This window comes from Equus asinus, chromosome 21 (genome assembly GCF_041296235.1).
Source record: "Equus asinus isolate D_3611 breed Donkey chromosome 21, EquAss-T2T_v2, whole genome shotgun sequence".
Taxonomy (NCBI): Eukaryota; Metazoa; Chordata; class Mammalia; order Perissodactyla; family Equidae; genus Equus; species Equus asinus.
Window position 1 is genome coordinate 40,476,197 of NC_091810.1, and position 24,656 is coordinate 40,500,852.

The window sequence follows — 24,656 nt, forward strand, 5'->3', positions numbered from 1 at the left end:
AATGATATCTTCATGCTGAGGGATACGTTTTTGAGTGTTTGAGAATTTGGAACAAAGAGAAAACTTTGTTACCTCTTGTTAAGAATAAAATAAGAACTCCATGGGTTCTTCTAAATTCATGAGAACTTTTAACTCAAAAAATCTGGATGTGATATAACCAACAAACAAAGTATAGTAGTGATAGTTTAATCATCTGTGACCTCAAATTCTCCCCAAATGGATCTCTGAATGCTCTTTGCCTAACTATTTTAATGATAAGAGAACAGGGTAGACATCTGGTTTACCCTTTTCTTTGTCAGATTATTACTCTGTTAAGTCTCTATGTCCCTTGGAGGAGAGGAACATAAAATTAGCAGAGAAGCATTTATCTGGTTAAAAATTATTCCTGCACATTTTTCCTAGTAGAGATACGAATTCAGGGAATATACAATTCAGATTAGTTCCATTTGATGGAGTCAACCACATGTGGAATCTTGAGAAGCATGGAGGGCTATTATGGTGGTGATGGTGGGCTGGGGGCCTCCAGAGAAAACTATGAAGTCATTGGATAGTTAAGGGAAAAAACAAAGCAGAGGACAGAAGAGTGGCTGATGATGAGAGGACAGGTATCTACAGGATGAGTCCCAAGGCATAGGATGCCACCTCTATGGGTTCTCCCGGAGTTGGCATGGAGAACTGCTACCCTGGGTGTTTTCCCAGAACTGCCCTCCTCTCTCATTTGAATATGCTCAATTGCATGTTAGTGAGAAATAAGCAAGGAAAAAACTAGATGTCAGTCTATCCTTAGTGCCAAAGTAAAACCACTCCATCAAACCGCTCCATGCTGTCTTTCCTCATTGTTTTCTAAACAGGGCTTTGTTGTAGAGTCCTATCTGCCCTCCACAGTGAACTGTCTCTCCAACAGACATTCCAGCAGAAATCTATAAGGTGCTTGCTAGTGAGTGGCAAATGCCTGCTCCACGAGTCCTTGTTGCTGGTGTCTATCTGACTTCCTACCTGCTTCTCACAGCACTGTTCTCAGTCACACAGTGACTGCAGTCACGCCTCAGTTAACATCAGTACTTGAAGACTGGGCCATTTGTGTATTTTAAAAAATCTTAATTAGATTTATATTCAAGGTTCTTGACATAATTATTAATAAACAGTCACTTAAGAGGAGTATCCAAAAAGTGTTGGTAAATTTGGGTCCTGTGACCCACTAAAGCAAACTAGCAAGATCTCACATAAGATACTTTTCTGATCAGTTTTATTTAGGGAGTGTGGGGAATAGGGATTGGAAAAAAGTTGTAGGAGAAATAAATTATGAGCAGAAATGGAGAAACACAGCAAGAAGAAAAGAGATATGAATTAAGCATTGACACTTTTCTATCAATATAAATTATAATGGCCTCAAAGAGAAAAGCCCCCAAACATTTGACTTGATCTCTCTTTTAAAGAAGAAAAGCAAAATAGGCAAGAATTAGGGGGGAAAGGTAGATAAAAACTAACATATAATTTTAAAGCGCCAAAGCATTTGAAATGTTTTTGCTTTTCAATTATCATCTGCCGTTAATTAGACAAAAGACTAATAGACTTATTTTAAATAACTTTTATAAATAAATTCCATTACCCCTTAGCTTGGAGCAAGGCTCGTTCTTTGAAACTTTCATATGCCACTTGCCAGCAGACAAGAACAATAAGGCCTCCAAGTTGCCTGCTTCAAAGAAGGCACATACAGCCCTGGAAACAGTGTGGCATTTGGAATCCCAGCTTGTACACCCAAAATGTGGTTGTACTTCTGTTACCATCAGGTGACGTCTATCATCAATGTCCCCAACCTGTACTTTGTACATTATGTTTTAGAATAGAACTGCCCAATAGAAATATAATGTGAGTTACATATGTAATTAAAAATGTTTTAGCAGCCACATTAAAACAAGTGAAAAGAAATAGGTAAAACTAATTTTAATGATATAATTTTTAACTCAGTAGTGCCAAAAATTATTATTTCAACATGTAACCGATATAAAAAGTATTGAGATATTTACATACTCTTTTTGTGTAAGACTTCCAAATCCAATGTGTATTTTACATTTCCAACATATCTCAAGTCAGACTGGCTGCATGTGGCTAGTGGCTACCAAATTGAACAGTGTAGTGCCAGACTTTCTTTAAATCCAAACAGCTTCATTAGTTTACATAAAGCATAATTTTTATTGATGCAAAATCTCTCAATTTTTTCTAGATTTAGCCCTACAAATCAAGATGACAGTAATTTATTTTTCCTGGCCCTGAAAAGCATAAGATAACACAGGAGCTGTGTCATCAAACAATTGAATTAGGTTCTATCATCCCTGATCACAGAATTTGTTGAAGTTTAAAAAACAAAATGACCTCAGTCATGGATCCCTCCACACAGAGTTTACTTTTATTTTCTATATTTTTGCTACTAATTACACCAGAGATACTCACAAAATAATTCATGGATTTTAGAGGGCAGACAAGCCACCATTTTGATCATTGTTTTGTAGACCATTGCTCTTCCATGGGTGGCCCAATGAAGTATTATTCAGGTGGCTGAAACTTCTTGATCCAGTTTTGGAAAGAAACCCATTAAATGACCTTTTGAGGCAATATCATTTAGGGGTTAAGACTGGGACTCTGGATCCAGATTACTTGGTGTTCAGTATCAGCTTTATGTCCTTGAACTAGTTGCCCATCTTCTCCATATCTCAATTTCCTCCTCTGTGAAGTAGGAATTATGATGAGGCTGCTGTGAGAATTAAATGAGTTATTACACATGAACCCTAGAAAAATCCTGGTAGGAGTTAATGCTCAAAAAATGTTAACTATCATGATTTGTATAATTATTAACATTATTATTGTTGTTATTATTTTCCTAAGGGCATGTCAGAGAGCATTCTAAGGAGTTGGTGGGAATGAGTGAGGAGTCAGAAGCTGGAGCAGGTGACTGGCCAGAGGCCACCTTCTCTGGAGACCCAGGAGGTTTTCCAACTCCCAGGAACCCATCAAGCGGAGATCATACAGTGTCATCACCTATGACTGTCAGCGTGTTTGCCTGTGGGCCAGCAGCCTTCAGAGACACAGCAGCTCAATAATTTGTGAGCACATGAAACTTTTAAGCTGCCAAAAGTACACAGCCCACGCTATTCTGACATTCAAATACAATGAGGAAATCTCTTCTGGAAAGAAAGTCTGACATTATTTTATTTCAAGACTTTCAAATTGCTTTAGCTTACCGATAAGTGACTCCTTTTGGAGATGATGACCCCACAGATTTAGAGGAGCAAGTTGAGAGATGCCAGATTTTCTTTCTAATCAAGAAAATCTAGAAAAGTCTGCTATACCTACATAGCTCTAAATTCTACATATCTGGTGAATACAGTAATCTATTACAAGGGCCTTAATGTTGAGCTTGCAATTTAAATCTTAATATCTCTCATGTTTCCCATATTTGAAATGAGGAGAAAAAAATCTAATATCATTGGGCTTCTTGATTTAAGTTAACAATAATAAACAATTCTAGTTCTTAATCTTTGTTCCTAGGGAGAGGACTAATAAAAAAGTAATAGAATAAGATTATTATTGTCATTTAATGAGAATCCACAATGGGCTGGACTCTGTGCTAGGTGCTAACATACATTGCTTTAATCTTCATAAACCTTGCAGGGTAGGTATTGTTAACACCATTCATTTGAAGCTAAACCTCACAGTGGGTAAGTGTCTGTCTCAGGACTTTATAACCAGCTCTTGGCAAAGCTTGTTTATACCAGTCTGTTTGACTACAAAGCCTTTCTATTTCCATCACTCTTCTCTTTGGTCTGAGTGAAATATTATCCTTCATTTTTATGGCAAATTCAAAGACAGTGAGGTAAACTATTTTCTTAGAGACTGTGACGTCCAGTTTCCAGATCCTGTTAAGCCTCACAGACATTCACATAGACACACACACCCCACGTCCTAAATTTCTGCTAAAATCTATGGGTCCTGGACATACCGCTGCTAATTAAGCATGTAAGACAGAGTGTAGGAAATTGGCATTTTCCAAAGTTAGATATTTTCTCTGCTTTTAGGATACAACCCACTAGTCCCCAGCAATTCCTTTTTATAGTTTTTTTTTAAAAAAAACGCAAGGAAGTCATCAACATGCTCCAGCCAAGCTTCTACAATTCCCAAGGTCATCCTTTCTGAGCTCGTTTTGTGCACTGAACCTCTTAAATACTTTTGCATGCCTTATAGTGTATTCATGTCATGATAACATACTAAAATATTGAAAAGAAAATTGCTTCCTTTTTTTTTTCTCGAAAAGAAATAGTCCTTGCTTACAACTCTCAATGGAACATAAATATCTTCTAGGCCAGCTGCAACAGTACCTGTTGGAAATCCTTCTTACATTAGCAGTAACTAAGGAACTCGTAGAATATTCCCTTTGCACTGAAATGCAGCCTTGCTCCAGCATCTTCTTTTTCCTTTAAAAGAATTTTGGTTCTTCTTAGAAAACTCTTCAGAGTTATTAAAGAGGAATTCGTACAGTTGAGTCAGATCCATGTATGAACTTCCACTTGGCTTCTCTGGTAATCTTGGCCATTATCGATTGATGTGAAGAGTAAGGCTAAATTTATTTTTAGAAACCTGAAATAAGCAACCTAATTTATTTTCTTAAACTACTTTCCGTCCACATGATGTGTCTACCATTTACATCCTTCCCTGGGTCACTGGGATATTTTCTTCTTTCAGATCTCATCTTAAAATCAAGAGAATGAGGAGCTTGCGGGGGGGGGGGGTTTCATCTTTTAGAGATCTGGTATAAGGCTGAATTAGACTTCTTAAGAGAGATTAGAGAAAAGATTCTCTTCAGTCGGTGATAGTGTCAAATAGAGAGGGAGGATATGGTGTGATTATGACACCTGCATGCTGATGAATTTAACACAGCCAATGACATACAAGTTGGGGCAGTGAGTTATGTTTACCTCCACTGGATCATAAGAAAACTGAGGCCCAGAAAGACCTGGTAACTTTTCTGAGATCACAGAGAGAGTAAGAAACAGACCTGGAATTCATATTCAGCCTATCTGGCTCAGAGTCTGTATTCTCTTTCACTCTGCTGCTTCTGTGAACTCCCAGAGGTGTCTTAATCGCCTTTGTCCTTTCTACCTCCTCACACCCAATAAATTCTGCTATCTAATGGACTAGGGTCTCCAGAGATGTGTGTTGGGCTGAATCCCCAGCCCTCTAAATTCAGACCCTAGTTCTCCCATTCCCTCAGCCCTATGGCTTTCCTTTTTCAGTGCAATTTCTCCCCTTTTTTGGGTACTACCTTCCTTCCTGACAAAACCTCCTCTCAGGGAAGAACCTGTACCTTAATTATAACAACAGTAGTTCACATTTTTAACTTCCAAGAGATGAGAAAGTATTTTTTAGGGGCCGGCCCCGTGGCCGAGTGGTTAAGTTTGTGCGCTCTGCTGCAGGCGGCCCAGTGTTTTGTTGGTTCAGATCCTGGGCGCAGACATGGCGCCGTTCATCCAGCCATGCTGAGGCGGCATCCCACATGCCACAACTGGAAGGACCCACAACTAAGAATATACAACTATGTACCAGGGGGCTTTGGGGAGAAAAAGGAAAAAATAAAATCTTAAAAAAAAAAAAGTGAGTATTTTTTAAACTAGCAGAAGCTGATGAGCAAAGAGTGGGATTTTAAAGCTGGAATATAAGGCCTTAGTCTAGAGGTACAGTGGGACTTTGCTGGTAACTGCAGAATCAAATCACAAAGTCCAGCTCTGGACCTTATGCTCATTTCTGGAATCTATCTGAAATTAGTTTAAAAAATGGCCACTGAGAGCCCCCACTAGCACTCTCTAAGATAGACCAATACAAGATAGAACAATCCTCATGCCCCTTCATATTTTGGAATTGTGTTAACACTCTGCCAAGAGAATAATAGGTATTTCTATTTTATCCCCCTCTAGGCTCAAAAATGTTATCTATATCATAGTTTCCAAATTACCTCAAATATATGTCTATAAAACTTATATAACATCTATTTAACTTGAAAAATCTCTACCTGGGAAATAATTTAAATGCCAAATGACAGAGGAATATATTTTAATGGAATATATTCATATATATGAGTGAATGTTTTAAAATAATTTTAATGATATAAAATATTAGGGTATCATATTGAATGAAAAGAATGGCATATAGACCAAACAGAATGGAAGTGCCTGAGCCTAGTAATTAAAAGGGATTGTGGCTGGATAATGGAATCATAGATCACTCTGCCTCTTTCTTCATACTCTTTTGCATTTCCCAAAGTTTATATAAGGAATGCACAATAATTCTGTAATTTAAAGAAAACATTACGGGTCATTTTTTAAAAGTAGACATTCTATGTTCTTTTTCAATCATCGGCAGAGACTAACATTTACTGGTAGCTGGTTGATGAATGTAGTGAAAGAAATTGACTTTAGTTTTGGTAAAGACCTCATGCGAAATACTTGTATATGACCTACCACTTAAATTGAAATACCCAGAGAAATGGCCTTTTGGGGGTTTCCACTCTCTGGTTTGTTAGGAAAAAATATTCTCCAGGACAACATTTCCCCGAGTTCCTGCTGAGAGGCAGAGGGAAGGACACATTAAAATGGTTGATCATACTGAAGAGATACTCTGCAGGCTCGTGTTCTCCATCCATGTTGTCTTGTCTCAGGGTTCTTTTCAATCACCACGGCCTCTCTTACTATGTCTGAGGTTCATTTGAGTAGCCTGTGTTACAGTTATTAATTTCACAATCACCAACTTGACTATATGAAATTGAAATACTCTTTATTCCCAAAGTTCAGTTTAATTTCTGGCTGTGATAGCAAATTGCTTCATTAGCCCAGGGCCAGGTTCTGCTCAGCAAGTTCAGTGCTTTCTCCATCAGTTCAGCCCCCATAATTCAGCCCCGTTCTGATTTACAACCTCTTGGTTCATCGTTCTGCTCCCTGGCACCATTATTAGCCACATGTCGTGTGGAGTGGGCAGTGGTCTTTGACTGTTGTTTCTTTGGCATCTGTTGTCCAAGTAATCTGCCTTGCCTGGTCCTTAGGTGTATCTGTGATCCGTGCTGACACCCATAACAAGGGAAATCATCCTTTGGGGAATGGTGATCATTGGCAACTTGCATCCCTGGGGTGTCCATGGTCCTGACGTGGCCTCTGGTCATAGCACATGAAGGACACTTATTCTGTGCCCCTTACCAGCTTTGTAGCATTCTTATGGACGCAGAAAAGTCTTTCTGTTTTTCCACTTTCCCGAGGTCTGCAGGAGATTAAGGATTCCCTGACAGACACTCATGTTATCATCACAACCTTTCATCCCTCTCTTGGCAGAGCTGTGTACTACCAGAGTTCTAGATGGGAAAAGCAGAGTGCGAGTCCACTCTACTCTTGGATTGCCAAATCCAAAGGGAAGGTTTCCAGCAAATCACCTGTGAAAGGCAGAATAATTGCCTCCCAAGGGCATCTACCTCTGAATCTCCAGAACCTGTAAATATGTTACATGACAAAGAAGAAGTAAGCTAGCAGATGGAATTAAAGTTGCTAACCAGCTAACTTTAAGATAGGAAGATTATCCCGATTATCTCAGTGGACCAAATATAATCACAAGGGTCCTTGAATGTGGAAGAGAGAGGCAGAGGAGTCAGTGTCAGACAGACGCAGCATGAGAAAGACTCCACTGGCCGTTGCTGGCCTTGAAGATGGACGTGGGCCATGAGCCAAGGAATGCAGGCAGCCTCTAAAGCTGGAAAAGGCAAGAACACAGATATTTCCCCAGAGCCTCCGGAAAAGAATGCAGCCCTGCCAACACCTGATTGTAGCCAACCGAGCCCATTTTGGACTTCTGATCTCCAGAACTGTAAGACAATAAATTTGTGTTGTTTTAAGCAACTGAATTTGTGGAAATTTGTTATAGCAGAAAATATCAAACTAATGTATCTCCAAGCCTCTGGATTGAGCCTGGGGTTGAGGGGAAGGGCAGGGGTAGAGCACATTGCTTAGTGTGCCTTCTCATGCTCTCTCTCTCTCAGCTCTGTCCCTTCTCCAGTTTGAAACTCTTTTTTCAAGTCTGGGGATGGGTAGGTAGAGCTATTCAGCCTCCTTATCCCTGTGTGAATCGTTTCTCTCTCACACGGGGGCCGTGCCTTTTGCCCTCAGAAGCTAAGTTGGTGAGGGCAGGAGACTACTACTAAGCAGTAGATGCACTTCCATTTAGTCAGGAGAGGGTCAGGAGGGAAATGGCACACCAGTGATTACTTTGAAATGTCAACTTGCCTCATATGGATAAGAACCGAGCAACAATAACTATGGAGAGAGTAGAAATCTAAGTACCATGGGGCAGTGTGCTCTGACAAAGAGCCCTCAAATTCAGGGAAGGAAGTGACCACCTTCCCTCCTGTAGAGGCTCATGTCCTGGCTCTATGGCTAATGAGACTTCGGTCAGCTCCCTTTGTCTGGGGCTCAGTTTCCCTATCCTCAAACTGAGAGGCATTCATCTCATCTCGGTCACCTCTAAGCACATGTGCAGCTCTGATACTTTGTGATTCCATGACACTAACTAGTTCAATTGAGAAAGAACTACTTGCCCTGAGGACTCCCTCCCTTTGATTTCTACATGGAGGCCACATTAGCATAGCGGAAAGGATATTGACACTGCAGTTGACTTTTAAAATTCAGTGAGAAGGGGAGATAAAATGAAAACACGGCAGATGGGATGTGAGTTCCCTACCATTTCAAAACGTAGACATTTCCACTAAATGTTGGCACAAACTTAAAATTAAATATCATCTTGAGTGCTATTTACAGTTTTCAAAGTGACAACAATCTTCTCTGTCGAAAGGAGGAGGGGCCGTGGTGCTAAGACTGATTGTTATACCTTTGGAATTTTATTTCGTGGATGAAAATAGTAAGAGAATAATTAGTTGGATATGAAAATAATAGGGAGGGGAAATCATGCAGGCAATTGAAACACAGCTGTGACCCCACCCCTGAGTGACTGGGACTTCCCGGAAACAATCTCAAGAAGCGCTATGAATTTGGCTCTTCATCTCATGCAGATTCACTGAATAAACTTTCAGTGTTTGCAATTTTTAGGGGCCCCACATGCTGTGGTTCTTGATCCATTTTGAGTTACAAAGCCCTTTGAGAATGCTGCTAAAAGCGGGAAACTCCCTAGCTAAGAAAATTTTAGAAATATTTACACAGATACCTTAAAGATTTGCATTTAATATTAGGATTTTTTTAAGTCCCAGGTTAAGAGCATCCAACTTGAGGTAGAGACAAAAATGTTCTGAAAGTCTAGGAAATTAGTAAGACTGATTTTGTGCAAGAGGTTTTGTACACGTACATGTAGGCATACATACATAGACATGTTTACACACACATATTTACACACAAACACACAGAATGCGTTTCCATCCTCAAGGCTCACTGTGTCTACTCAAGACCCAGCTCTCTCCACCTGAGAGCATTCGACAGTTCAGTTAACCTCACATAGAGCAAATGTCAGCGACACACAATGTCAGAATATGCAAAGAAGAGGATGGGGCCTTTTGTTTTTCTTTTTATTAAGATTATGATAGTTTACAACCTTGTGAGATTTCAGTTGTACATTATTGTTAGTCATGTTGTAGGTACACCACTTCACCCTTTGTGCCCTCCCCCCACCCCCCTTTCCCCTGGTAACCACCAATCAGTTCTCTTTGTCTATATATTAACTTCCACCTGTGAGTGGAGTCATACAGAGTTCGTCTTTCTCTATCTGGCTTATTTCACTCAACATAATACCCTCAAGGTCCGAGGATGGGGCCTTTTGTAAAGGAAATATTCATGGGCTTCATTAGGGAGCCCATGATTGAACACATCCAGTGGTTGAATCTCTCTCTTTTTAACTACAAGTCCAGTTCCAGAGTCTCACAGTAGCTTTCAGAAAACTGGTCATACAGTTCCACAAAGCATTAGTATTTGCCCTTTTTTTTTTTTCACTAGGAAAGATTCACCCTGAGCTAACATCTGTTGCCAATCTTCCTCTTTTTTTTTCTCCCCAAAACCTCAGTACATAGTTGCATATCCTAGTTGTAAGTCCTTCTAGTTCTTCTATGCGAGCCACTGCCACAGCATGGCTACTGACAGACAAGTGGTGTGGTTCTATGCCCGAGAGACCTGGACCCGGGCCACAGAAGCAGAGTGCACTGAACTTTAACCACTAGGCCATCAGGACTGGCTTGGTATTTGCACTTTTAAGTTTATTTATGAATTAACTTGATTTCTGATGTTTGATGATTATATAATATCATCATGGTATAGGAAACGATTATCTTGAAACTTACTTATCTTAAATCTTTTTGAAGTGTTAAATGACTTTTAAATAAGTTGTAAGAATTGTATTTTTTTGTCCTGTCTATAATTGGAGGAAGTCACATATTCAATTTCCCTATTCTCTAATATACTTGATTATTTTTAAAGTGCAAGATGACTCATACTATGGCTCTGTAATATCTAAAAGACAGTTTGAAATTTAAAATTTTTAAAGAATCACAGAACTGGTTGATTGCAGAGTGGTTGAAAAAAAGTGATTTTTTAAAAATGTCTGAGTTTACAGATGCATCAGTTTTTCATCTTCAATTAACATTTTATATACTGTCACCTCGTTCATCCCACACACACCTATTAAAGGCTTGCTGCTTGGAAGGCTCTCAGTTAGATTGATCCAGACATCCAAATTCAAGAGATAAGTTGCTCAGACTTCATGCATCTGAAAATAGAATGCATCTCTTCTCCCATAAAATGCCCCCTCTTCCAATCATCCCTACTGTTGGCACTCCCGTTCTGAATAATCCAGGCCAGAAAACTTTGTTCATCTCCAGCTCATTCTTGAATTTCATCTTATGTATACTATCATTCACCAAGTTCTAGTTTGCTGCCAAACACCTCTCATAGTTATTCCTACTCTTGGCTGGGCAGAAGTCCTGGGATTCTGCTTTCCAGGGGTTTTCTGGGGCTTTTGCAAAGCTGCCAAGTCATATCCTTAGTCTACTTCTCTCTCGATTGTGGGTGAAATTAGAGAGAAATCGCATAATTTTGTCAACTCATATTCTTTCCCCAAACTTCTTCTGAAGGTTGGACGGGACATTTTGATGCAACTCCAAATCACCCTCAAATCATCTTCTACTTGTTTTTTTCTCTCCCTCCCTCCCTCCTTTCCTCCCTGCTTTCCTTTTCTTATTGATTGCCTCTTTTAAATCCTGTGGCATGGGTTTTTACTTGATTCTCTATTTAGAGGTTACTGGTAAATTTCTCCTGGTTTTCACCGTTATTTTGTGGTTGTTATTGTTAGTTTTGTTAGGTGTTGAGAAAAGAGGGTGGGATATTATACCTTCTACACTGTCACCTTTATGATGATGAAGCAGCCATTATTTTGTACCGTTTCTTTTCTATTCTCAATCTTATCCTCTTTCTTTAGGCCCACACCAGCTGGTACCTCCTGGACTCTCTTCCAGCCACCCCTATTTATACCCCATAAACTGGCAGGTTAGTTTTCCTTAAATTCAAATCCCAATATTCCAATGCTGGCGGGAGTCCAAACTTCTTGACCTACACTTTCAAGGACCTTTGAAATCTAATTTTGCCTCCTCATCTAACTTATCCTTTGCATTCATGAACCGTTTGCTTAATCAAACGGCCTTCCTTATGGGTCCAATAGAGAACCAAATCTTTCCCAATTTTGTGCTTTTGGGTTGCTACTTACAGTACTTCTGAAATCCCTTGCATCCACTCTTGGCCTTTGAAAACTTCTAGAGGGATTTCCTGACTACTCCAGTCCACAATAATCTTCCTTCTCTAGACCTCATCACACATACGTTTTAGCTTTAGATTCTCGGAATAACAAAGTTGAAAGGCTCCAGAATAATCTACTGCATTTTAAAAATGGAGAAACTGATGCCCAGGTGGGTTAATGATAATAATAGTGATCATTTTTAGTTCTTACTATGTGCCAAGCACTATGGTAGGAACCTCCCACATTTTTTAAATAACAGCTTTATTCAGATATAACTAAAGTACCATATAGTTCACCAATTTAAAATGCACAATTCATTGGTTTTGAGTGTATTCACAGAGCATGCAACTGTCACTGCTATTTAATTTCAGAACATGTTATCACCCCCAAAAGAAACCTCATTCCCAATAGCAGTCACTCCCTGTACCTTCCTTCCCCAAGTTCCTGGCAACTACTAATATATTTTCTGTCTCTATGAATTACCTATTGTGGACATTTTACCTAAATTACATTGAACGTTATGGTCCTTTGTGACTGGCTTCTTTCAATTAGCATCTTATTTTTAAGGTTCATATGTCATGTACCATGAGTCAGCATTTCATTTCTTTTAATTGCCAAATAATATTCCATTATATGGCTATACCACATTTTGTTTATCTGTTCATCAGTTGATGGACATTTTGGTTGTTTTTAGTTGTTTATGAATAGTGCTGCTTATGAATGCTGCTATTCATGAGTAGGTGTTTGTGTGGATACACATTTTCATTTCTCTTGAGTGTATACCTAGGAGTGGAATTGCTGGATCATATGGGATCTCTATGTTTAACCTTTTAAGGTAGTGCCAGACTGTTTTCCAAAGCACCTACACTGTACATTCCCGCTAGCAGTGTATGAAGGCTCCAATTTCTCCACATCCTCACTAGCACTTGTTATTTTCTAACTTTTTGATTATAGTTATCCTAGTGGGTGTGAAGTGGTATCTCATTGTGGTTTTGATTGGATTAGCCATCCCACGTGACTAATGATGCTGAACATCTTTGTACATGCTTATTGGCCATTTGCATAACTTCTTTGGAGAAATGTCTTTTTGGATCCGGTGCCCACTTTTTATTTGGATTATATGTCTTTTATTATTGAGTTGTAAGAAGAATCTTCCTCATTTAACCCATTTGATCCTTGCAATACTTTTCTGGGATTGGCATACTTGCCTTTATTTCATAGTTGAAGCAGTTGAAGCTCAAAGATGTTCACTCATTTGCTCAGAGAGTCCCACAGACCACAAGGGCAGACTAGGGCTGAAGCTCTGGGTGTCTGATTCTGAGCCCAGGATATTTCCCAATGCTGTGTTCACTCATATTCTTCACTGTTCTTACTTGAAAAGTAAAACAATGTTGAGTAAAAATGATAATAAAATATATTAGTATAGTAAAGTTCAAAAGATAGTATAGAAATGAGCAGACAATACTGTGAGGAAAGCAGGTTTAAAAGAGAACAAAACCACAGGCATAAGGACAGTGAGGGATTGGTGAACAGACAACAGAGGAAGTAAATTTTTCCTTCTTTGAATCATGTTGATTACACACTTGGAAGTCAAGCAACCAACCTCAGGATCATCACACTGTGGAAGGACTTCACAGGCTCCAAACAATTTGGCCTAAGGCAGAATCCACCTCTAGTCTTGATGTAAACAGGGTAGATAAGGAGTGAGTGGTACAAGTACAAGTGGACAGTGGCCCCTGGGGGGAATCAAGGAGGGTACAAGGGAAGGCGAGGCATTTGGTTTCGTGTAAATGTATAAATCTAAGCATCCTTGTGTGGCAACATCCTGGGTACTGTAGGCCTGTCGTCTGTTGACTTGATTTAATCCAAGTGTTAATATGTCAGGGAGTTGAAGGGCTATGTTGCCTCACCTGCTGTGCTCTCCAGCCTGCACAGTTGCTGGAGGAACCACTCACTGGAAAAAAGCAGAGATTCACTGTTCTCATGTCCTGTGGGGATAGTCTGAGACTGGAGCCGCTGAGGGGCTGTTGCTTAAATCACCGTCAGTGTGTCTACCTCAGAGGGTAGGAACTATGTAGAGAGATGAATCCAGTTGGCATCATCTTGTACTGTCCCTGTTATTATGCTAGATGATGGTGAAGAGCAGGTACAATGTACCCTGCTGAGCCTCTGCTCTGCCTCCATGGTACCAAGCTCAGGAGTTGGCAAACTATGGCCTGTGGACCAGAGCCTGGTTTTGTAAATAAAGTTTTATTGGAACACAGTCATGCTTGTTTGTTTACAAATGCCCTGCAAAGCCTAAAGTATTTATTATCTGATCTTTACAGAAAAATTTGCCAATTCCTGGCCTGGCACAATACTGGGCCTACAACTACTGATTCTTAAACTCTCCTTTGACTTGCATCCTTTTGATGCCACCTAAATGGCAAAAAAGTTACAAGCCACCTTCAAGAAGCCGAATTTTTGCTTTACTGAGACATTCTCTCCCTAGGTGAGGGTTCCTTGATGCTCAAGGCTGGGTGCTAGCTGAAGTCACAATGCCATTGTTTCCTTTAAATGGTTAACGCCTCCCTACTCCAGGTGTGTCAGCCTTCCCAACCATCTGCCTACTCAGATGAGATCATTTTCCATTTGTGAAAATGTCTGAGAAGATCAGTGAATCACCTACAACGTCTCATGTGCCCACATGTGCCCCTGGAGGTAATGTCAGCTTTAGCTCCTATGTCTGAAGTTCATTGCTAGTGGAGGAGCAAAACAGAGAAAAGTTATGTCACTTGCACAAGGTCCGCCGTTGTGACATGCTCAAAGTCTAAACCCAGGCTCAGAAAAACGTGGAAGGATGTGGCTTTATAATAGAGTGATGGCTACAAGGACTCTGGTGACAGTCAGACCTGGGGATAGAACTTCCTGCGGATTCTCAGTGTCACCTTTTGGAGTCTGTCTTATCATGGATAAAATGAAGCTAAGAATATTTTCAAGGTCATTACATAATTTAGAAGACTCCTTCTGATAGTGTGATTAATTGCCTATAGAATACCTGTCACGTGATGCTCAATAAATACTAGCAGCCATTATTATTGTTGCTGTTGTTGCTATTTTTGCTCTTACTGTTATTATTTTACTATTGTAAGTAAGAGATCAGTGTCTGAACTTAGTGTCTCTTGATTCGGTGTCTGAAGTTATAAGATCAAATGCCTATAGAAGAAAGACAGACCACAAATGACTCAAGTTGGCTCGGAGTAAGAAAACAAAATCTGTAGGTTGTATTTATTACCTAAAAGATGCAGTTGCACGTTCCATTCTGTTTCATTGTTGCCAAGCAGGAATGTGGAACTGCCACATCTAATAATGGTTCCTGGAAATATAAGAAATCCTAGTTTTTAACACTGGAAAACAATTTCCATAAAAAAAATACACATGGCACAATAATACAAAATCTGAAGGTCATGTCCGGTCTGCAACTTCGTGTACGAAGGCGGTAAAAGCTTCCCTGGGGAGGAATTTTCCTGCAAAGCTCTGCTTGTGTTTGTTCACATCCAAAGAGGGTTTCACTGTGTCGCTTAAACATCCAGCAAATAGTTGTCAAATAATTCTCGTGTGCCGAGAACTCAACTAAGGATTTAGAGATGAGCCAGACAGAGTTGCGGCCCTCAAGACCTTCTCATCTAGTGAGAGGATCAAGATCGTGAAACAATCATAATAGCATGTGATAAATGGATGTTCTCAAAGTATATGCACCCACCACAGAGGGAACAGGAACAAGAAGGTCATTCTGGAGGAGGGGGCATTTGAGTTGACTCTTCAAGGATGAGTAGACCAATGTGGGAGGGAGTAAAGGAAGCCACTAGGCCTGTGCTGTGCAATATGTTAGCCACTTGCCTCATGTAGCTATTTATATTTAAATTCATTAAAATTAAACATTTGGTTCCTCAGTTGCACAAACCACATTTTAGGTGCTCAGTGGCCACATGTGGTTAGGGGCTACCACATTAGAGAGTGCGGAATTAGATCATTTTGTCACTATAAAAAGTTCTGCACTGAATTATGGTGTCAGTAAAGGCACAGATGCCCCAAGAATCTAATAGGTTCAGAACAGTGCAAGTTTTTGGGTGTTGGAGGAGTAATAACAACTGGAGTTGAAAAGGTAGACGGGAGGCAGAGCGAGAGGAGGTATGTGTGGCAATTCAGCAGTGTTCTCTCAACCTTGACTCTGCTTGATTCAATACGCCATCATCCACCCACTCTCCCAATCATTGCCAACATATTTCTAGCTTCTTTTCTTTATAGCTAACATGCATTCAAATATATCACATGGTCCTAAAAAAGCGACATTACACTTGTATATGTTCCAGGTCTCTGCAAGGGATGGCATACTTGTATTCTTGTCTCAGATACTGCCTGTGAATATTAAATATTTTAATGATTTTTTTCACAGTAACAAAAATTATAAAAGGAAAAGAGACTTAAATTTATTTTTATACCATGCCCATCCACATTGCTAAAGCATATTTGGAAACTTACAAAATCATTGCTATGTTTATATATTAAGCATTATTAAATTATTGCATTGTACTTTCATTTCATTATTTCATTGCCTCTTTGCTTGTTAGAGATTTAAAAATATAGAATGAACTTTAATTTAGTGCTCACGGAAAGAATGAGGGAGACATATGAACAAACTGCTAATTTCATTTCTGAGTTATCTTTGGTGATTGATGCACATTAACCACTTTTCTTTATTATTCTGATGATTAGTCTTACATTGAGTTGATCTCAGTTAAACAAAGGATGAGATTTGGGGTTTAATTTGGAAATTCTAGCAGACTCTTTTGCAAGAGACTGTTCACACATATTTCCTTTCAGATGATGGATTTTTTTCCCTCTTAGTAGTTCATTTACATATCTATTCATTCACCCTTGAGAAATCTATTCATTCAGCAACTGTGTGTTGACCCCTGATGTTGTGCCAGGCACCGTGCTTGAGAGACAGCAAAGAAGAGAGCAGATTCCCTGCTTTCACATTGCTGACACTCTAGTGAGGGAGGAAGGGCCACTATGCAAGTATAACTGAACAAATAAGATCAGGCTCTCATTGTGTTCTCATAATCGGAAGACGATAAAACAAAGTGAGGTGACGGATAAAGAAGGGAGAGGGCAGTTCTTTATCCTGTGTAGTCACACTGTCTCTGATGAGGAGACGTTGAACTGCTTCCTGAAGGACGTGCAAGAGCCAATCATGTGAGAATCTGGAGGAAGAACATTCCAGGCAGGGCAGAGGCTCTCAGGGAAAAAGGAACTGGACGTGTTGGTTAAGTAGCAAGGTGGTCACTGTGCTTGAAGTGCGAAGAGGTGGGCAGGTGCCAGACTGTATAAGGCATTCTAAGTTCCAGTAAGGACTTTAGAAAGTCTTGAACACAGGAGTGATGTATTCTGATTAGCACTTTTAAAAGGACATCTGGTTGTTACTGTGAGGGGAATGGATGTTGGTGGTCAAGAATAAAAGCAGGGTGACCCATTAGAGATGTTGATGATAGGGTTGATGGTGGTAATGATGGAGAGAAGTGAGTGGATTCTAGAAATATTTTGGTGGTAAGTTGACACAGCTTTCTGTCAGGTTCTAGATATGGCCACAGTTACTGCTGTAGGGAAGATGGGCGTGTAGGAGGAAGGGACAGGTTTATCAAAGATGTCTTATGTGCTAGGTGCCCAAATAAGCAAAATCATGTTTGGCTATGTCTTCTCTTTTCACCTTACTTTATGACTTTGAAATGGAAGAAGTGCTTGCTCTGCTGGGAAGAAAAATGGTGACCTGCACTGTTTTCTACTGTCAGAGTTCATTCGCTTCACAAAAATTAATAAAGTCCCTATTAAGTACTAGGCACCTTGCTGGGCACTGCAGATGCAGTGGTCCCTGCCCGTGTGGAGCTTCCAGTCTAGTGAGGGAAACATTTAGCAAATTCGTCCACACTGATCTGTGTTCCAGAGTAGGTCAGGGTTTTACCTCAGCATTATTGATGTTTTAAACCAGATAATTCTTAGTTGTGGAGTGGGGGCGGGGGTGGGGACTGTGCATAGCGGGATGTTTAGAAGCATCCCTGGTCTCTACCCACCAGATGCCAGTAGCACCTTCCACCCAGTTGTGACAACCAAAAATGTCTCCAGACGTTGTCAAATATTCCCTGTGGGGTAAAATTGCCCCCAAATGAGAATTCATGCCCTAATTCCAATTCCTGATGTGTGATGACAGTAGCAAGCAGAAGCCTTAGTACAGTCCAATTCAGAAGGCTGTTCTTGTCATCTGCCAAGTATGAGAGTGTTTCCTTGCCTATTAGTGGTAGAACCAAACTTTCAATATGAAATGGCAGCTTGTAACACTTGGGGTGGAACCAGTCTCCTTTTGATCCTTTATTCAGTTTGTTTGGACATAGGAGATGTGGGTTTGCATGTTATCAGCAGTTTGGGAAGCCTGTAAAAAACCCAGTGTGATTGTTTAAATCAGGATGCACCAATTTTGATCACTTTGCAGTGCCCTGAAAATACGATTCATTGAAAGATACTTTGATCTTTTATAGTCCAAAGGTGTTATGACACCACCGTTACAACATGTTGCATTTTGGAGGTTAGTTCTATCAAATTCATATATTCAGTCATATGAAGAACTGTATAGATTTGACTTATTCCACTACTCCACTGCCACCTTGACTTCAAAGTGTGGTGCTTGTCAGTTCTACCCTTGAGTTGAGGAGCAGATTCTAGAACACAGACAGCTTGATGGGCAAAAGACAAGCCACCACTCTACTCTGCAATGCCAATTAGCAACAGTGGCAAATATCCCTGCTAGTGATGGTGCTGATGTTTATTAAATGAAAATTATGTGCTAGACATTGTAAAACTTGTTTGATATTTATTTAATCCTCATAATAACTGTATAAGATCATTGTTGTTATTTTTATCATTTCGCATGTGGTGAATTGAGCTTAAATACCTTGCCCTGCTGGTAAGTTATAGAGCTGGGATTCAAACATCAGTAAGTCCTCAGAATCCATCCTGTTAACTTCTATGTGACACTACCCCTTCAGGCGTTATTAATTGATCATGTTATTCTTTTCCGCTGAGTCCAGATATGGTCTCAGAATCCTCTTCAACATGGGCTATTTACTGACAGTTGATCAGAGCTGGTATTTGCAGTGAAACCTACCTTCCCATCAATACTTTAATTCTCTCCCCTCGAGTATTAGGTTGTGAGACAGAACATGGGGTTGCTGTAGATACATGTGAGTTAATATCCGGTGGACCTGTAATAAAGGAGAATAAATGGTTGAAATATATCCCATAAGTAACATATCAGGCTCCTCTGAACTTGAATCAATAGAGCTAGTTTTTTCTCCTCTCTCACTTTATTTCCCTTTTTAATTTTACAAAGACAGACAGAGCAACCTTTCTACAAAAGTTGCAGCAAACTTGTGATGTTGCCACATTGGTGGTGCCAGTCTTTGGCTCTTGGGGGAAATCCCCAAGTTTCTCCAGAAGTGGGAGATACCTTTAAGGATCAATTCTAGTGATTTTTTTTTTCCATATTAGAGTATGCAAAATCCAGTTTAGCTTCCTACATTAATTCAGTTCATCATATAGTCTTTTCTTCTTCAGGTGGGAAAAGCTCAGTAAACAATCTAAACCCTGAAGCCTGTAGGGAGATGTCTTTCCCTCTTATTCTTGCCATTTTGCTCTTTATCAGACCACTCACTGGCAGAGTGAGAATGGCTTGTGTCACCAGTTGGCACCTTGAAGCCTGAGAATGATTCTCTGTGCTACTAGTAAACACGCCAGTAATGAGTTTGCTCTCTTTCCCTGTGGATGGCCCAGGAACATCAAATAAAACAAATGGACTAACAAAAAGCTTTGGTTAGATGAAAAGTTAGATCAAAATGTGGTCACATAAAGGTGATATCACTAACTGACCAACACAACTGACTATGTAATTAAGAATTTTATAGATATAGTTTTAAAATATAGTGTGTTATAATAACTGTGAGTGATTCAGCTTTTAAAAAATGGTCTTAAGTCTAGTTTAAAAGTATCTGTATCTATTTTTATGTGAAATACAAAAGCACTTTTCAGGCATCATGTTTTCAGGATGGCTAAATGTGACCAAAGAACAGGTTTTGTCTTTTCAACGTTAGGTAATATTTTTTATGATTTATGAGTAAGTGATTCGTGTTTTAACAAAATCTTGAATTTGGTTCAGTTTGATCTTTAAGGATTTCCCACCTCCACCTAAGTTATATTTCTATGGCATAGGGCATTGATTAAGACTTTTTTCCCTTTTAAAAAAGTGATTGAATGATTTCCTAGCATTAGTAACACTGATTTCCACAAGTCCAAAACACTCTCTGAGGAATACTAATTTGTAAGTCTTGCTTTTCATGTCTGGCTTAATTTTCCAGCTGTTGACTCTGCCTGAGTATAATCTGCCCCCTCACCTTTTTGACGCTAGGGCTCAGGAAAGTATGATTTTAAATTTACGGTTGTTACATAGATTGTTAATGACCAAAAGAGCCTATCAATCTTACTGACCGGAATTATAATTAACAAAAAAGATGGCTAATTACTGAACTCTTTCATTGATGGTTATTTTGATCACCCTGACTGCCTTTCTTGGCATGGAGAGCCATTAGGCAGGAGAGACAGGAGACAAGCCATTGTGGCAAAGTCGTGCTGATGCCAGGAATTTGACCCCGGAGGGCAATTTGTCAGTTTGCTTAGGAGGTTCGAAACTTACTTTGTTGTGTTCAAACACCACTGTTGGTTGGGCTATGTACCTCCTGATGATGTGAAAGTCTGTTAGTTTCTCTCTCTTACTACTCTTCAACTTGCAGATTATTTAGGGCAGACAAAGCCTGTAGGCAACACCAGGGTCTCAGAAGAGACAGACCTGGCTAAATCAATGTATAGATGTGACTATGATTTCACATCAAATCATTGTCAAATGCCATCTTTAGCTTGTGTTTACTTTCATCTTTTTCTCTTTAGTTTGAGAATAATGAAGTTTTAATATGTCTGCTTTTCAATATTTCTCTAAACTCAGTAGTCCTCTAAAAGGAGCTGTGTTCTGTTCAGGAAAATCTAAACAGAAATCTCAGAGTGTGTGTGGATTCCTTGCTCCCCAAAAAATTCACTGCAAGGATCCTTCTGATGAGTCATTCTTCATGGTCGTGTAAAATGATTTCACTTATAAAACACCCATGACTATCCAATTGTGAAGGACCCTTTTGTTTCATAAGGTCAGGGTAAAAATGCATATCTCTAAGATAGTCCCATCAGAGAGATGACTCGTATGGAAAGCCTGCTACTAGGAGACATGAAGAGGCCCAGTTGGCCAAGGTGAGGAGAACACAGATGCTCGCTGCAGACCTGCCATCGGGTGTGGAATATGGGCACAGTAGTTTCCTGGTCTGAAGAGATTAGCTAATATTTGTCCACTCCGTCATGGAATTCTTAAGATCTAGATCCTCTAAGACCTTTTGGCTCCTCTGTGATGTTATGGGGGATGAACAACTTAGAAAGGCCTTCCCCCTCATATATGCAGCCTCAGTTCTTCTCCTCATGCTGCTTACTCATCTGTCACCTGGCAAACCCACCTGGCAAAACTGTTCTGTTGGAGCCTAGGTCAACAACCACCATCTTTACCAACTTTTCTTTGCCCCTCATGCAAAATGAACCTCCTCTTTTTCCGTTTCACACATGTCATGGCTTATGGTTAGTTGTCTATGACTCTGTCATGGTGGCCTCCGTGAGGGTGGAGGCCACATCTTACTCATATTTGTCTCCCTGGTTCCTGACATTTCGACTGCCACAGAGTTGGCTCTTGACCTTAACTGGACAGCTGGAAGGATGCCTTAATAGTCTTTAGCCCATAGATTTTGGGGCTTCTGGAAAGTGTTTAAGTCCTTGAAGGGTTGTAGCGCATATGCCACCCATTTGGGAACCTACCCTTGAAGAATCCATTACCTTTATTTTGACCTTATGTTGGAGAAATGCTGAAGGTATGTTTATGTAGTTACATCAAAATTGATGGCAGCCACATAATGCAGGGTACAGGTACAGATTACCTTAGACCATCACTTCCCAAAGTATATTCTCTGGAATGGTAATGGATTGAAACAATGGAGGAAAAAATGAAAAAAATTCTGTGGTAAATAACCCTGGGAGATGCTTGGCTAAATACAATTCAATTCAATTCTTTTTTTTTTTTTAAAGATTTCTATTTTTTTTAAAGATTTCATTTTTTTCCTTTTTCTCCCCAAAGCCCCCCAGTACATAGTTGTGTATTCTTCATTGTGGGTCCTTCTAGTTGTGGCATGTAAATTCAATTCTTAATTGCAGAAATTCTCAGACTTTAACATTCTTCATGAAACTCCAAAAAGAGATATAATTGGCAGCATTTCCAAAAGTATTTTGAAATATGGTATTTTCCTTCCTTCTTTCTTTCTTTCTTTCTTTTTTTTATTTTGGCACAGCAGTTCTATGGTAATAATATTTCAAAGACTATACATGGGAAATGCTGATTTAGACTGCTAAGATTCATTAACTGGTTTGGCTGATTTCAGAGTAATAAAAGAGAATGATTGAATTGGTTCTCATTGTGTATATGAATTAAAGTAACCATTTTGCCTTGGGAAGCTAATAAATGAACTTCAGGACTTCCCCAACAGGAAATGAAGTGAGGCAGCACTGGTTATTCAGAGACCCAAGGCTGAATCTCAACAGTGAAATAGGAACTAGCAGGATAATGGGCAGCTCTTTCTAGTCCAGTGGTTGGCTCTCTAGACAATCTGAAAAAGAGTCCCAGAGTGATGCCCAAGACTGTATTTATATTCCTATCCTATCATGAGGAATATGAAAAGTGGAGAACCAGCTACGGAGACCACCAAAAACTCAGGTCCAATTCCCTCCGTGGAGTCCCCACAAGGAAATCACCTGCTCAGACCAACTGAGGCCTCCCAAAACCCTACCGTCTTTACCCTCTCAAAGAAGTTAATTTTATTCTTGGAAATAATGAAATTACTGATGGATCAGGCTGGACTCTCTGGTATTTAATATCGTCCCCATCTCTGTGCCTTGTGACAATGCTGTCGATTAACTGTAATGTGGTATTTTGAGCACCATTTAGGTATTAATTATTTTTTAATAACCTCTTCATTGAAAGCCTAAAGCTTTTTCTAGAATTCTAATGAAAATTTTCACATGAAAGAGAGGGATAATATTAAACAGACGCTAATAAACCTCCGAAGAAAATTCGATATAGTATCTTTGACAAAAGAAAGGAAGGAAGAAAAGAACAACACACATTTCCAGCAAACGTGTGTTCTCTCAATAGAATTTTACATTCAGTACCGCACCATCACTGCAAATTATTCTCAGTTATGTATGTGCTTATGAACCCATGAAGAATTAGTGTCTTCTTAATGAGCACCAAAGAATGTATGTATTAAAAATCCTTTAACCCTCAGGTAAGAGAAACCATTTATTACCAATTATGTCTTGAGATTAGAAAGTATTCTTCTTTAGAAGCATTCAAAGCACATTTCAGTGTCTTTTCTTACTTGACCTTTCAACATGGCTTTGAGGGAGAGCAGGACCAAGGCTGCCATCTCTATTATGTAGGAGAATGGCTTTTCTAGAGAACATAAAAGACTTGACCATGGTTGCCCAGTGAGTCAGGGACCATGATAAGGGCTTCACTCCTGTGGTGTAATGTGAGGGCATGGAGAGGCTTCATTCAGTCTGAGAATAGTTCTCCTACAAGCGTCTGGCGCTTGTACTGGAATCATCACCACTAGAGATTCATGAATTGTCCTTTTAGGCATCCAGTTAAGAAGGGAAATCCTTGGGAAGGGGCCTGTATTATCATCAGAACCTTTGAAACATCTGGGGTTGGATGGATATATAGGCAGCGTGCACCAGAAAGACTTGACTGGCTATTGATTCCTGGCATCTGGTCCCATTCTTATTGGCCAGTATTCACACATCGTTGACCATTTTTTAATATCATCCCAAACAGTTGGAACAAATTGAGATAATGGGTACTCAAGGAAATAGGATGAGAGAAACAAAGACAAACTGTGAGTCGTCCAAAAGTTCATACTGGGCAGGCCAAATCACGGAAGTATGGTGACTAGGACCCAGTCCTATCCCAGTGGTATTCGCCCAGATCTCTGGAGGAAAATAAACAAATAAGAACAATATCTTTTCTAATGTGGAGCTGTTGTTTAAAAAAAAAGAGTCTTGATCTTTTCCCCCAGATTTCACTGCACAGTTAATGGTGTATTTACCATTAAACAATATATATCCCTTATTCTAATGATGAAAATAAAATGAATATAATAGTAATTATTGTATACCATTCACTTGCATCATCTCTTTGCCATAATTTCGCCCTTTTAACTGTTATTTCATTCCTGAAAGGAATTTGCTAAGCTTCAGTTTCACAGACAATATAGACACACCTTTATCCTTATTAAAAAAAAAAAATCACATTCTCTTGGGACTGGCCTGGTAGCATAGCAGTTAAGTTCACATGCTCCACTTCAGAGGCCCAGGGTTCACTGGTTTGGATCCTGGGCATGTACCTACCTACCACTTATCGAGCTATGCTGTGGTGGCATCCCACACACAAAATAGAGGAAGATTGGCATGGATGTTAGCTCAGTGATAATCTTCCTCAAGCAAAAAGAGGAAGATTGGCAAAAGATGTTAGCTCAGGGTCAATCTTCTTCACCAAAAGAAAAAAAAAATTCACATTCTTCTTAAAAAGGTAGCTCTCCATATACACTGTGTATGAT

General features: G+C 39.6%; 1 protein-coding gene across 7 annotated transcripts in view; it reads left to right on the top strand.

The window, feature by feature from the left end:
• Nucleotides 1-24,656, top strand: part of FHIT (fragile histidine triad diadenosine triphosphatase) — a 1,353,587-nt gene that overhangs the window by 1,187,593 nt on the left and 141,338 nt on the right. Inside the window, exon 6 of one of the 7 annotated variants that reach the window (XM_070492767.1) lies at nt 2,884-3,321. The exons of the other annotated variants lie outside the window; for them this stretch is intronic. Coding sequence (XP_070348868.1) covers nt 2,884-2,922 — 39 coding nt within the window. The 3' untranslated portion in view covers nt 2,923-3,321. Of the gene's footprint in view, nt 1-2,883; nt 3,322-24,656 lie in introns of those variants that run through there. 7 annotated transcript variants of the gene reach the window in all.